Source organism: Coniosporium apollinis, assembly GCF_000281105.1.
Source record: "Coniosporium apollinis CBS 100218 chromosome Unknown supercont1.31, whole genome shotgun sequence".
Classification (NCBI taxonomy): domain Eukaryota; kingdom Fungi; phylum Ascomycota; class Dothideomycetes; genus Coniosporium; species Coniosporium apollinis.
The window spans coordinates 1-14,457 of NW_006913293.1; the positions used below are offsets into that span (position 1 = coordinate 1).

Below are 14,457 nucleotides of genomic sequence, written 5' to 3' on the forward strand. Positions count from 1 at the left end.
AACAACAACAACAACAACAACAACCCTTTTCAGAACATCGCTCCCCTTGCTACAAACCCAGAATCACGAATCGTAGAACCTCACCACGATTAGTCTGCGTGGCAGCTTCTGGGAAAGATGGACTCCGGGATCATAGACACAGTGGGCTACTCAGACCTCCGTCGCCAACTCATCGGTAAGTTCCAGGTACCAGCGCAACACTAACATGGTCTAACCAGCAACGCAGCCAACACGTTGTACACCCATCCAGAGTACAGTGCAATCGACCTCGTCACGTACCTGAAGCAACTCTCGGGCAGCCCGGTTCCTCGCAAATACAGTGCCGCGCTCATCGGCCGCAAGGTTACCTCTGACTGGACAGTCATCGTGGCTGCAGAGAGCGAAAGCAGCACCATCAACGCCCTCAAGTACTTGTTGTTGCAGTCTGAAAGTTGGGTGGAGGGGAGGTTGAACTTGGTTGATCCCGCGGTGATTTATCAGAGTAGATGAGCATCACAGCCTGGCGTAAACGCCGGTACAGTGAGTGCAGTCAGAGAATTGTGGGAGTAGACTGGGAATCGGGCTTGGTGAAGGATGGAGCATCTTGATGATGGTATTGTGGAGATCGCTGCTTGATTGATTCAGAGCGAAGGTAAAGGGTTTTTCTTTGACAACGTTGTTGTAGCTGTAGAGATCTGGAGACCCGTTGAAAACGAAGCTGTAAGCCTTCCTTCCTCTGCCACGGCATCAGCCAGCAACTCTTCAACCCTCCGCTGGTAGCTACGCACGTCAAAGTCCCCAGAGTAGTTTCAAAAGGAAGTAATAAAGGGAAAGCTGAACAGGAGTCCTTCAAAATCACCGTTCTCACATTGCACTTTCAACGCTTGAATACTGCAAGAATTCTTCGACGAGATGAACCGGCTAGTCAATCCCCGTCTCCCAGAGCATATCATTCGCCAGCGGATCCTTTGTAAGTGCTCGGTTCCCGTGGACAGCCAACACATCCTAACACCAATGTAGCCAATGCCGCTTTTGTGTATTGGCAATACGCTACATTCGACCTCGTCACGTACCGATCTAGTCTACGCGGTAGCCTCGGTGCCGCTGTCGTCGCTCGTAATGAGGTGAACGGTGAATGGACACCCATTCATGTGGCTGAAAGCTGGATAAACAGCCTGAATGCACATGAGAGTCTGTTGGTGGAGCTCGAGAGGGAGGTCGATCGGAAGCTGGAAATTGTTCATCGCGGTGCGATTTTGGGAGATGAGGTGATGGAGGTGGGTTTGTAGGTTATTGGATCGAATGACGAATAGCTCCTGACTTAGGTTTATCCCGTCTTTGCCAAAGCATTGTTCCTGGAACCGATATTGCATATCCTTTGGCCTTGGCACAGTCTAGCAGAGTATTTGTAATGCGAGCGGAGAAGTCTAGCACGAACACGAGTCCAACATTTACACTTGTAGATCTAGGTAGAATGCTTGGATTGCACTTCCACTCGGCCCACGCATCTGTCCGCTTCCTCTACACGTATTCATATTGGTGAGACTATCCCTGAACTTGCCCCTGTTTTCGGTCTATCTACATCCATGGTTCAAGCTCCATCGCTGTTCGCTTCTTTTTGTCAGTCCTCATGTTCCAGGGGTCCATCAATTGTGCTGGACCGCGCTGCGGTGATAGTAAGTGCAGTACTCACAGCCGCTTTACCTGATTTGACAGCGTTGCCATCAGTAGACATATCTGGCACCGGCGCGGAGGAATGGCCATCTCTAATTGGGTGGACTTTTGGAAGAGGTGTGTTCTTCTGAGGATGATTCGTATCACAGGGTATTGAAGGATTTAGCAAAGTAAGAGTGGTAAGAGGCGAGGCATCTGTAGGGAAAGGAGATACAAGGCTGGAAGCTCAGTGTGGGATCTACGCATCGCTCACAACACACGCACGTGACACAGATTCAATCTAAGAAACGTTACCAGCGCCCGCGAACGGACCTGCATCACATTTTCGCTATCGAATCAGGCTATCTAACCTCTCGAAGCCACCGTACCGATCGGACTCAGCGGACTCGGCCCCACCGTCTTCTGCGGCGGACTCATCGCATCCCTCTGGCTGGCGTTCGAGCTCGTACTGCCACTGCCGCTCTCCACGCTGCCGTTCCTGCCCGCGCCATTACCGTTCCAGTTGGCGTGATTGACCGGTTGGGCACCGTTGGTATTCGCGTAGACGGACGCCGCGGGCGGGCTGATGGGGAGCTGGGGCTGAGCCGGCAATTCATCGAGCTGGTCCGTATACCCGGAGGCATTCGAGAACATGGACGAAGAGCGGCCGCGGCCTTCACGGAGGTGAGACGACGACGCAGCAGGTTGACCCGCGTACTGAGCTGGCACCGTAGCCGGGAACTGGAAGCCGACGCCAAATGCGCGATTGCTGGTCGTGCCTGGCAGCGGACCTTCAGGCGTTGTCGGCACGGAGTGCGCCATCTGCGACTGGCTGTAGATGGCTCCAAGATACTGGATCTGCTGCTCGATCTGTCCCCTGTGCTCGTAGATGCGGGTGATCTCGACGCGCATGCTTTCGATGGTGTGCACCATGTTTTTCTCCTCGGCTGCGTGGACGGCGCGCTTCTGGGCGCGGCTGGTGGCTCTGAGTTCCTTGGCCTTGAGGTCCTGGGCGTTTAGCTCGCAGAGGCGGTCGTGCTGCTCTGTTAGCTTCTCCTGCCGGGCCTGGAGCCGGTCGCGCTTCTGCAGGGCGGCGTTGATTTCGGACTGGATAGCTGAGCTCTGCCGGTCTGAATCTGCTTTGACACGATCCAGGTCCTCGGCAGCGGAGTCGCGGGCTTCGGTAGCTTGCTGCCAGCTGCGGCGCTTGGCGGCGGAGTCGTTGACTTCGTCTGCAGGGATTTCTCCAAGGTCATCGATTTGTGCGGTAAGAGAGGATGCAGTTTCTTCGGCTTGGCGGATGCTCTGATTAAATTGCATAGCACGTTGGCGTTGGCGTTCATCGTTGCCTCCGGAGCTAGACAGGCGGTTGTTGAGGTTATCGACTTCTTTCTTGACAGAAGCGAGGCCGGTCTTGTGGTCCTTGCGGTTGCGTTTCAACCGATTGCGCGCATCTTGGACCTTCTGCTCTGTGGCTGCGATGGACATTTTGACGGTTGTCGTGGGAGAGGACGGACGCAGCGACTGTCGTGGTGGCGGTGCGGCGGCCGAAGCTATTGTATGTGATGAGTTCAATGATCCCGAATATGTTGGAGGGATGCTTACCTTGATCTGCGTGCGGCGCCGGCTGAGTGATGAGATGTGTAGAGAAGATGACCTCGCTGCCGGCAAACCGAACGAATTCGACAAGATAGCTTGTCAGAGGCGTGAGGCCAAAAATCTCACCACTCCAGACGTCTACGTTTTCCTCACCGGGATAATCGCTTTGCCCCGCATGCTGAATGTTGGTTGAACCCCAGCCTGCTCCGTTTAAGCGCACGTAGAATGGCTTCGACTTGTCGATGCCCGCGACATTGACGCACACCTCTTCGCCCTCCTGCACCTCCGTCTGCCTGCTCAAACTTAACCCGAATGAGACCGTCGAAGCTTCCACCTCTGAAATCCAAACACGATCCTCCCCTAGCCTGAAATTCGCGTTTCCAATGTGTTGCATGCCCGTCGCGTTCGCCTCGTTGGCGTCCGTTGCGGACTGGCTCTGCTCCATTTCTTTGCATACAGTGACTTTTGTACTTGCAACAGCAGCCCAAAACGGTTGCTGGCTGCGCACCTGATTCGCCTGCCTTCTCTTTTTTCCCTTGCTGATTGGCTTGTCTTTTGCATCTCTTGCAGAAGGAGGCGGCCCAGGTGGACGTCCGTCTGTGCTCGAACTGTTCGATGCATCTGTATTGGCATCAATGACTGCAGGTTGTCCGCGTGGAGCCGGTAAAGCCGCGGCGGCCTCTGGATCCAACTTCTTGCCGGATGACGAAGGATGAGAGGGTTCCCTTCGGGATAAAGACCGTCTTATCATCCGCACGATCGCCTGCGTGGCGATATGTACGCCCAAAAATCCCCTGACCAGGTTGTGAGTAGCGTAAAGTGAGTCATGGTGTCTGGAAATGAGCGTCGGTTCGTTGAAAATATGAAAACCTCCCTTCGAAAACGCTGTCCACACAGCATGGAGGATGTGCTGGCGGACAGACCGGGAACGGAAGAAATGTGAGAAGAGAATGATCACAGTACAAAGAACGATACTGTTCGTCATTCCGCCCTTCCCAGCGGCGGCACCACCCAGCGATATCGCGATTGCTGCCTGTGCGAAGTCGAGCGCGACGTTCTCCGCAGGCAGCGGTATACACATCCACAGTCCGAACACGATGACATCAATCAGGAGAACTGTCGTGACCGATGGTGTGCCAGGAGATCCGACAGACAGGTCGCTCAAAGCGGGAAGGGAGGCGATGCTCGCGCCGGAGGACGGCGGCACGAAGGTGAGTATGGTGAAGAGTAAGTGTATGATGGTAAGGACGGTTGGCGGAAGCTGAAGGAGTAGAATGAGGATAGCAATGACGTCGCGCAGAGGACAGGACGACAGGATAGTGGTGGCTAAGGTGAAGACGCTGCCTCTGTAGGCGGTCGAGGACTTGGCTCCATAGCCGTCTGCCATCCTGCGTTGCGGACCTTGAGGCATGGGATCAGTGGTTCCGTTGATGTCCGTAGCACGGGAGCCGTCTGGTCCGTCGACAGAGGCTTCTGAGGAGTTTCTTGCCCTCGCATCAGGATGCGGTCGTACCGGTGATGCCTCAACCACGGGCATCTTGTTGTGTGCGACTGTCGCGTGTGCTGTGTCATCGGAAGCGACGGCCGGGCTGGCAGTGTGCAGGTGTTGGTTTACATCGGCGGGCGGAAGCGGCGGCGTGGGCGACTGGGCTTTCCCATTTGAAGCGCTGTCGATGCTTGGGTTCGATCGCTGTTTCTGTATTCGCTTGCCTGGATTGGCGAGTCCGCCTTCATGACGCTTGTCGTGGGAGCTCGGCGCGTTCCTCCTCGAGCTTTTCTGTGGCATCAGCTGGCCGCTGCAAGGCCTCACAATCCCAGGACTGGCTCCTCCAACACCAGGGAGAGGGAGCCAGACACGGAGAAGCGGTTTAAATGCCAGGGGAAGCAGTTTGGCGACTGTATGTGCTCGTTGTGGTGGTTGTAGGCAGGTGGGTTTTCGCGAGTGGAAGATCACGACCTCTGCCAAGCCTCTACCGCCAAAAGACACTGGAACCCGTCGCAGCCGCCTTACCACTCTTTCTACTCTGGTACGGTGCCAGCGGCCGTTTGACACATGCCATCATCGCTGTAAAACTCCTCATCTGGACTTGTGTGTCCGTCATCGCAAGAACATGGTTCTTCCCCGGACACACATGCTGCCTGCCATGACCACCGCCTGCTTCGAATATATCGGCTTCGATATTGTACCTGTTATGTATATGTACCATGAGTAACTCGCCCTGAGCGGGCGAGCACATGCCCAAATGCTGATCACAGAAAGCTTGCATCCGGGAGAAGAGAGCCAGTCCGCCGTGGCACGCACGACGTTAGAAAGGATCGTCAGCTGTTCATAAAGTCCCTCGGCCCGTTGTTGCATAAGCATGTCATCAAATCGTGACCTTCTCTATCGTCTTCATTCTCGGGAACTCACGAGTAGGTCTCTCACGGCGTCGATGTGGATGCACCCTCCCGGCGCCGTTGCCATGAGGTAAGAAACCCCGAAGGATCCTGCCGAAGCCTCCCATGCTCCACACCACTAGTTAAGTTAGCCTAGCCTGCGAGCACAATTCGCATCCAAGGATCGAAATCTGTTTGCTCGCTCACGAGACGAAGCCCCGCTCTTAGCACAGCGTTCTCGCCGCCAGGCCGCCCTGTTCGAAATCCGCAGATGGAACTGCCTGCAGCGGGGCAGGTCAGCACATCAGCAAATCAAGACTTCGTCATGATGCGGCTGGTAAACGGCAGCAAGACATCCCACCACCAGATCGGGTAATGCGCCAGAGCTTCGCAGACGGCAGCCGTTGAGATCCCTATAGGAGGCTATCACTCTTTAAGCAATACATGCTGTCGATCGCAACTCATGCGATTCTTACAGTCACGCGCTTATGTAGATCGCCGAACGAAGGGCGAAGAGCCGCAGCGTTGGAAAGGCCGCAGGTGAAACAGTTGGACGAGCTCGACCGACACCGCTGAAGCTTTGCAGCAGCCCTGGACGACCATGCATGTGCTACGGACCGAGTACTCTAAATGCTTGTGCAGCTCATGACACTGCGCTGCCAAAGTCTTCCTGCGCATCAGGTCTATCCCACGACGCCTGTTCTATCTCCCTTACCCTGTCTAGCAGATACTTTACTCTATCACCGTTCTTCTTCTTCGCCTCCTCTTGCAAGCGGAACGTCTCTTTGAACTGCTCGACTATGAATGGCCTCAATGGTGTCTTTTTCCCTTTCTTGTAGTCGTACACGACGATGTCCTCTACACACCGTGCGGCAGGCCGTCGGTGTAGCTCCGATAGTATTATCACGTCCATGATGAAGCTGTCCGTGTCTAGCTCAGGCTCTGAACGCAGTTTGTGAAGGACCGTCACGCGGTCCGGCCACTTCATCGGCTAAGCAGTACTTCCGTCAGCGGGCCGAGCGCCGAGCAGAAGCGGATGGAGCACTCACAAACTTGTAGTCCGTTTTGATGCTCTTCAAAATCAGTCCATCTCCTCGCGGCGTCAACAGCTCGCTCCACTCGCGCTTATGGGTCGGATCGAGGTAGTTTGCGAAATTGTTTGTCCAGTTGACCCGAGAAGACTCGGCGTAGCGGTTGTACATGACGTTGTTTACGTGACCTATACAGAACCTCTCAGCCGTATTCTGAAACAGTCATGCTGCCAAACCGCACGTAGACGTACCCTTTGACCATCTTAGCTCCTGCACCAGCAATCTCTCAAGCCAGACCTGGAGGGTCATAGATCAATCTCACCATGCTATCCTGCGCAACCCCCAACGCATCCCAAAGTCAGCCATGCTCCGTCCCCAGCATCTATAGCAACCGCAGTCGGGTATATACCATGTCCCCCCACACGACCTCCTGCCTAAACAATCCCCTTCTATCCTCCGCAGTCAAAAATCCCTCACTGCCTGCCAGCAATTCCCGCCAGTCTCTCGACAGCTCGAGCAGTATCTTGCCCGCCTCTTGCGTCTGCTGAGGCTGCAGGCCGAACATGATGCACTTCCCGAGCCGCGTCTTGAGGTCGGATAGCCATCGCGGGTTGAGATTTGCGGTCGCTGGCTCGTCGGCCGCGGGTTTGGCGGAGCTGGCGACACGGGCGGAGGTGGTGAAGGGCGCTCGGGACGTGAGAGAGCAGACCGGTAGGGCAGAGCTCAGGATGCCTCTCCCACTGGAGGGGTAGAGGGGACGCATTGGCGGTGCGGTGGGTTGTGAGGCATTCGTGTGTGCAGGAGATATGGATATCTGTAGGGCTGAGAGCTTGCCTCGGCAGTCCGGAAATCGGAGGGCAGGGGTCCGGACTGGGATGACGCCATGAGCCAAGCGGAGTGACTGCTGGCGCGGGCGGATTGATATTGGACACACGACCACAGTAAACTGTCCTCTCAGTCGTTTCCAGCAGTCCTCCGAGTAATTGCAGCTGTACATAAGATCAGGATAGCACAATGAGCCCGTCGAGTCCGTCTCTACGACATCAGGTCATCCGCATTTACAAGGGTAAAGAACTCATTCCGAAGACGCATGTCAACATGGCCTAGTCACAGGCTCAAATGTTTCAATCATCAGTGGAACAACCGGCATCAGACTTCAACACGACACATGATCATAAGCTAATGGTACATAGAGCTACTCTATCTAGGACGAGAGTATCCCTTGGGTTATGACTACTTCCAGCCCCGCTTGCACAAGGCCTTTTCCAGTCAGGCTGGCCTGAAAGACGACGAGAAGATTAAGCAGGGCATCGAAAGGGCTGAGTACGTCAAGAAAGGTATCTCTCCAACCTCTCGAACTGCGAGGCTAGTGAACTGATCTAGACCTGTACAGAAATCGAAGCCTTGTAGGTCTCGCAACCGGCTATCTGCTTGCCGGCAGGAGTCTCGCTGACCGACGTTCGACAGGTATTACCTGAAACGATATCGCGCTTTACGGCAGCGATATAACGCGCCGCAGTGAATCAACTACCCGGCTCCTTCAAGGCCGCAAGCCGGGGACGTACCTGCGGAGCGTCCTTTAGTGTCGGCGGGAGTCCTTTGAACTACCTGGCCGGACATCCAAGCAAAGCAAAGACGGCAAATCGTAGCCTTGGAGGACTCTTCGTTCTCTCGGGCACGTGCGCCAAGCCTCTGAGCGCAGTGCCTGTTGCAAGTCTCGTTCCTGCAGGTAGCCGACGTCCAGTACTGGACTCTGCTATGCCTCAGCATTCGGCTTCGGGCGGTGAACTATATCCGTGGGGCCGGCGACAAGTAAGCTGCTGCTTCTACCGTCCGGTAGGGTTGCTACACCTTACGCGCCCACCACGCACCAACTTCAAGGCACTCCCCACTTGATGCGCCTTTCTTCTCCAGCAGGTCTTCCATCATCCAGCCCCACCAGCGCTGCCACTCTTCCTGGTTCCGTCCACTAACCTCCTTCAACACGGGCTCGAGGCTCTCGATCATCTGGATGACCGTCAACAGCGCCGTGTGTCGAAGAGCCCCTTGCTCCTCGTTTAGTTCTTCCGCCTTCGCTTTGGCCTTCTGATGGTAGCTTTTCCTGCGGGTACCTGGCAGCCTGTCTAGACGACCATCGCGGTCCCACTGAGGGTCGCCCAAGGGGATGGCCACTCGACGGTAGCCGACGTCTGTGAGCGTATCAGGCTCTTGTAGCAGAATCTGGGCTACACGGGCGCACGGTGTGGGCGTCAGTTTCCGTCGATCGAGAGCTTCCTGTATCCACCCGTTGGCATCCTGAATGTATTGGTTCTGCGCAGTCGCGAAAGGCGTTATCGGCGAGATCAGAAAAGTGCCAGTCAGAACAGCGCGCTCATCATCCGGATCGAGAGACCGCTGTCCAGGAGGCAGCGGCGGATGCGGCAGCAACGACCGGATGATGTAGTCCGTCTCCCAGACTTCGAGGACGCCATCCGTCTGCAGCACCCGCGTGCACTCGTCCAGTAGGTGTTCCGACGGCGGCCCAAGCGGAACAACCAGGCTCAAGTCCTTCAGGACGATGAAGTCGAATTCCTCGTCCCCAAAGGGCAGCGTCCCCTTGCGAAGGTCGTGCTGTACGAATCGCCAATTGACGCCCTGCATGCGCAGATCGGGCGCCAGCTGAACGATATCCAGGCCGGTAAACGAAACATTGGAATGTCCTAACGCCTCGAGGTAGTCATTGCACATGGACGACCAGTATCCGCTCCCGCACGCAATCTCCAATACCTTCCGGGGCGGTCTCTGCGCTATTGACGGCGAGCACAGCGCTTTGCCGAAGACGGAGGTTGCGAGCAATGTACGAAGGTTTTGCCGGTTCAACTCGGGAAGGTCGCATGGAAGTGGATAGGTGGAGTCGCGCAGGTAACGACGGCCGTAACGCAGCACGAATGGATTCGACGGCTGGGTCGAGGCCTCGTTCGCGCTCTGGTTGGCGGTGCTCTGCGTCGAGGTGCTCGACATGGAGCCGCGAAGGAGGTCCATTTGCGCCGTCGAGGCATTGTGCTGAGGTACTCGGGCCAAGGTCGTTAGATAAAGGCCTTCCGTCCTGTCGACGTTTGGGAGCGCTAGGGCCCCTGATTCTAGGTGCCGGCGCGTTGGGACGGGCGGGTATCAAGACTAGTTTCTGCTTTAGTCAGGTCGGGTTGCTGGAAGCTCGGTCTACGAACTCACGGACGCCCAGGTGGTCTCGAACGACTTGTTACTAAGGGTCATTCTCAAACCGAACTGCCCTGAGCTAAGTCCCGCTTCCCGTCTTCGGCGTGACCACTAGTGACTGCCGGTGCGTGCCGCCAGCCCTGATAAGGTGAGGCATGCCGATCGTGTGTTCGCTGTCTCCTGTGGGCGACGGCACCGGCAAGACTGCCGGACGGCATCCTCTAATGCTCGCGAGAGCCGTGATAGTCGATACCTACATATTGATCGAAACCTACCACTGCACAACACGACTGCAAATGCTGCACCCTGGGTGAGGATGAAAGCTTTCGCCCTCAAGGGGTAGTCAGAGCCGAGGTCACCCGTGTTTCGGCCCATGACTAGACCTGTACGAGTATGCGGAGTGCTCCCGTTCATGCTTCGCAGCCAATCCTTCTACGAGCAGAGTACGAGCAGAGTACGATCTGGACGTGTAGCTCTGCAGAGCTGACTGGCTTGCGGTGGGCTCAATGGATCCCTCGTCGTGCCCGAAAGGCTTGGTAGAGATCATGGCGTGGTGCGATTCAGGGGCTTGCGTCGCAGATGAAAGACATACAGAGCTTCACCTCACCCCCTCCAAGGTGTCCATTGAAGGATGGATGACTCGCGGACCAGAATGCACAATCAGCGGTTGGGGGGTTTGCTCGATTCATTCGGCGTGGATTAACAATAGGCGTGTCGCTATGCGACTCCCAAGGTAAGAGCAAGATATTCTATTGGTCGTACGGAAGCGTTTGGCGTGACTCTGTGCGTTCTGTTGCATGGTGTGCGCTATTGTCAAGGGCAGAGAACGAGAGACAGCTGCACCTGCAGAATGACAGGAAAGGTTTGCTCGCACCGTCGAGCAGGGACACTGCCCAGGTGAGGTGCGCGGCGAAGGCACTAAGGCCTCCGATGCACGTGACCGCGAACTCTCGGCCTCAGGGCTCGAGCGGCTTCCACCGCAACCGCGAGAGACACCTCTGCTGGAGCATTAACCATTGCTTGCGCAGCCTGCTACTCTATTCGCCCAGTATAGGGAGCTGTCACAGATTCCACAAAGTACGTGGCATGATGCTAGGCGCAGTTGCTTTTTATCTCATCCGCTCAATTTCCCTGACTCTTCGTTCACTGCTCTCTCTCTCATCGCCTGCGTTACTGACAATACTGGAAGTCACGCAGCTGCATACCACGTACCCGCCTTATACGTACATCATACCGGACGCGAACACGCCCCGAAGCACGCGACGCTCCTCTAGAACAATCGACCTAACCGTCATCGATACACACTCCCCCCATAAACCCTCTGCTTGGTACTTCGACAACTATCTCGAGACCGGTGCTGAGCCAAACCACGCTACCGTCCCCATATGACCGTCAGCCGGTTGGTCGCCCATGTTAAGACGAAGAAAACAGTGGCCTCGACCTCTTCCACTCGCTCCCCTACACGAACTCGCATCTCAGTATACCCCATCCCCCGCAGCCTTCCGCGCATAGGCTATCAACAACTCCACAGGCCAAGGTCGGGCTTAAATGGCCGATGGTCCCTACCGGTTCCAGCAAGGAGCCGGTCAATATTACTATAACCATCAGCAACACCACCCAAGACACCTTCCCCAGCGCAACGGATCGCCGGTCAACAGCGCAAGGATAAACTTCAACACCAATACACCTTCGCCCTCTAGGTCCCCTGGGCCCCATTCGCCTGCACACAATCCTTACAGCATGTACAGCCAGAACCACCCGCAGCAAGGACAACATGCTTACGGGAACGGCGGCCCAAGAGGTTACGGGATGCAGATGAACCTGCCCAAGCAGTTTCAGCATCAGAACCACCAGCACCATCAGAATCACCAGCATGCGCAACACCAGGACCACGCTGGACACACTGGAAGCTATGGAAACCATCAGCACACAATGTCCAGTGGGGGACTGTCAAATGCTACGCCACACTTTACCCCAAATCACCTGCAGAACAACACACCGAGTAGTGTTCACAGTGGCCTTACAAAACCGCCAAATGAGCACTGGGCGTTGCAACTTCAAATGGCACAACACGCCCGGGAAATGACCGCACCGCACTCTTACGCACGGAGCTCCCCTGGCGTCAGCAAGAACGTTACAGCGGGGTCAATGGGTGGCCTGATCAAGGAGAGTGACAAGGAAGAGCGGAATCGTGCACCTGTCAGCGACGCATCGGAGAACGGTCGGGAGAAGCAGCCGTGGACAGCCGTAGACATGAGCGGACAGAACTTGAAAATCCTGAGTCCACCTCTGTTCTCCGCTGCGTTCACGTTTACGACGAAGCTTTATTTGAACAACAACAAACTCACGTATATCCCTCCGCTCATTGGCCGACTAAGAAGTCTTGTCAGCCTCGACCTGTCTCTGAATCAATTGACATTTCTTCCGCCGGAGATTGGCATGCTCGTCAATCTAAGGGAATTTCTGCTCTTTGACAACCATCTTGAGACCCTTCCGTTTGAGCTTGGATCGTTATACCAGTTGGATATTCTAGGCATTGAGGGCAACCCGTTGAAAGATGACCTTAAATCCCTGATTGTGGAGTACGGCACAAGCGAACTGATAAAGTATCTTCGCGAGCAAGCACAAGGTACGGCCACATTCAACCATCTGCGCCCGATTCCATATGGTACTGTGTAGAAGATATTTGCTAACACTTGTTAGTACCTGACCCACCTTCGGAACGCGACTGGATTGTGCTTGACGATACTCCTGTGCCACCGGAGGATAAACTAAGTGTACTCAGCTACAACATCCTTTGCGATAAGTACGCTACCCAGGCGCAGTATGGGTACACATCGGCCAGCGCTTTAGCGTGGGAGCACCGAAGGGACGTCATCCTCGAAGAGCTGCGCGCACGGGATGCGGATATTTTGTGCCTTCAGGAAATGGACAACGAGAGCTTCGACAACTTCTTCCGACCTTCACTCGCCCACAATGACTACAAGGGGGTCTTCTGGCCAAAGTCGAGAGCACGAACGATGGCGGAGAAAGATGCGAGGCTAGTCGACGGCTGCGCAACGTTCTTCAAAACCAGCAAGTAAGGCACTCCGCTATATGCCGTTCTGTGAGATACTCATCCGTGATGCAGGTACATCTTGCTGGACAAGCAGCTCGTCGATTTCGCCAACACTGCTATCAACCGCCCCGACATGAAGGGTGAGCACGACATCTTCAACCGAGTCATGCCTCGAGATCACATCGCGGTGGTGGTCTTCCTCGAGAACCGTATGACAGGTGTTCGAGTAATAGTGGTCAACACGCACATCTTTTGGGATCCTGCATACAACGACGTCAAAGTGGTCCAAGTCGCCATCCTAATGGAGCGCCTAACCAAGCTAGCCGAACACTACGCCAAGTGGCCACCCGCACAGGACAAAGACAAGGAGATCTTCCGCTTCACCAACGGCGACGGGGAAGACGGCAGCGAAGCCGAAGAGCCGATCGTGCAGAAGCCCGCGCCGTCGATGGAGTACTCCAGCGGGGCGTCAATACCACTCCTCATATGCGGCGACTTCAACTCGGCCCCCGGCTCCGGCGTCTACGATCTCATCGCCCACGGATCCCTCGCAAACTCTCATACCGATCTGGCGAAGTGGAGATACGGGAATTTCACCCGCGACGGCATGACGCATCCCTTCAGCCTCAAGTCGAGCTACGCGGCCATTGGAGAATTGAGCTTTACGAACTACACGCCGAGCTTTACGGGAGTCATCGAGTATATCTGGTACTCGACAAACGCGCTGCAGGTCTCGGGCCTGCTGGGCGACGTGGACAAGCAATACCTGGAACGTGTGCCGGGCTTCCCGAACTACCATTTCCCGAGTGATCATTTGGCGCTGCTGGCGGAGTTTGTGGTCAAGGGACGTAAAGAAAAGAAAATCGTGGAGGCGGATTTTGGACCGCAGCGGGATCGGCGGACGTGATTCTGCTGCTGCTGCTGCTGCTGCTGTGTTACTGTTTCGCGTTGTTTTTTCTGCTGCTCCTTCGTTTTGTTGTCTAGCACACATGGGGCTCGTCTCTGTTGGAAATCATGCACAGTAGGCGCCATGGCGGAGATTCGGGCGTTCGGGTTCGCATGTCTCGTGACGACGGAGGGATGGTCCGGCGGTGGATAGATGCCGGAGGGAGGGTCAAATGCCTTTGCTGCGCGTTACGTAGGTCTCCTTCTCTGTGTCTTGTGCCGCGTGTCGGGTGGTTTTTAGGATGAACGGCTGGCATGGCTGCCAGCGCCTGTACTAGGTAGTTTTCTGAAGCTGAAGCCAGCATCGAGCCTCCTCATCTAGGTGTCAGACTGTATTCATTCGTTAAGACAACACTTTACTCTGTCTATGTCCCCTGATATCCTTCTCAATGTCAGGTCTTTCTATTTAAGGGCAATCCCAGATCACCTCCCCTGTGTGGTGAAGTGGTGGTACACTATGCGCAATTTCCCGAAACGAAAAATAAGCAGGTCGTGTCAATCAGCAGTTCCCGCGCTAGTAGCTAAGTTCACTAGGACAGCATCGCTCATCCTCTTCTATTTTACGAGATCTCACTTCCTCTGTCTTCACGTTGCTCTCAAGACCTCTCTTCCGCTCGTCGA

General features: G+C 55.4%; 6 protein-coding genes across 6 annotated transcripts; 2 read left to right on the top strand and 4 right to left on the bottom strand.

Annotated features, from left to right (window-relative positions):
• Nucleotides 1–117: 117 nt before the first annotated feature.
• On the top strand, nucleotides 118–489 carry W97_06045 (uncharacterized protein; the record flags this gene model as incomplete). Its single annotated transcript, XM_007784057.1, has 2 exons — nucleotides 118–175; nucleotides 227–489. 2 exons carry the CDS (start codon nucleotides 118–120, stop codon nucleotides 487–489), a joined length of 321 nt encoding a protein of 106 aa, XP_007782247.1.
• A 1,509-nt stretch (nucleotides 490–1,998) lies between these two features.
• On the bottom strand, nucleotides 1,999–5,017 carry W97_06046 (uncharacterized protein; the record flags this gene model as incomplete). Its single annotated transcript, XM_007784058.1, has 2 exons — nucleotides 1,999–3,185; nucleotides 3,238–5,017. The coding sequence occupies 2 exons, from the start codon at nucleotides 5,015–5,017 to the stop codon at nucleotides 1,999–2,001; spliced, it is 2,967 nt and encodes a 988-aa protein (XP_007782248.1).
• Nucleotides 5,018–6,250: 1,233 nt separating this feature from the next.
• On the bottom strand, nucleotides 6,251–6,809 carry W97_06047 (uncharacterized protein; the record flags this gene model as incomplete). The annotated part of the gene is made up of 2 exons (XM_007784059.1): nucleotides 6,251–6,598; nucleotides 6,657–6,809. 2 exons carry the CDS (start codon nucleotides 6,807–6,809, stop codon nucleotides 6,251–6,253), a joined length of 501 nt encoding a protein of 166 aa, XP_007782249.1.
• A 211-nt stretch (nucleotides 6,810–7,020) lies between these two features.
• W97_06048 (uncharacterized protein) lies at nucleotides 7,021–7,401 on the bottom strand (the record flags this gene model as incomplete). Its single annotated transcript, XM_007784060.1, has 1 exon — nucleotides 7,021–7,401. The coding sequence occupies one exon, from the start codon at nucleotides 7,399–7,401 to the stop codon at nucleotides 7,021–7,023; it is 381 nt and encodes a 126-aa protein (XP_007782250.1).
• Nucleotides 7,402–8,483: 1,082 nt separating this feature from the next.
• On the bottom strand, nucleotides 8,484–9,638 carry W97_06049 (uncharacterized protein; the record flags this gene model as incomplete). Its single annotated transcript, XM_007784061.1, has 1 exon — nucleotides 8,484–9,638. One exon carries the CDS (start codon nucleotides 9,636–9,638, stop codon nucleotides 8,484–8,486), a length of 1,155 nt encoding a protein of 384 aa, XP_007782251.1.
• Nucleotides 9,639–11,381: 1,743 nt separating this feature from the next.
• Nucleotides 11,382–13,798, top strand: W97_06050 (uncharacterized protein; the record flags this gene model as incomplete). The annotated part of the gene is made up of 3 exons (XM_007784062.1): nucleotides 11,382–12,462; nucleotides 12,537–12,912; nucleotides 12,964–13,798. 3 exons carry the CDS (start codon nucleotides 11,382–11,384, stop codon nucleotides 13,796–13,798), a joined length of 2,292 nt encoding a protein of 763 aa, XP_007782252.1.
• Between the last annotated feature and the right edge of the window lie 659 nt (nucleotides 13,799–14,457).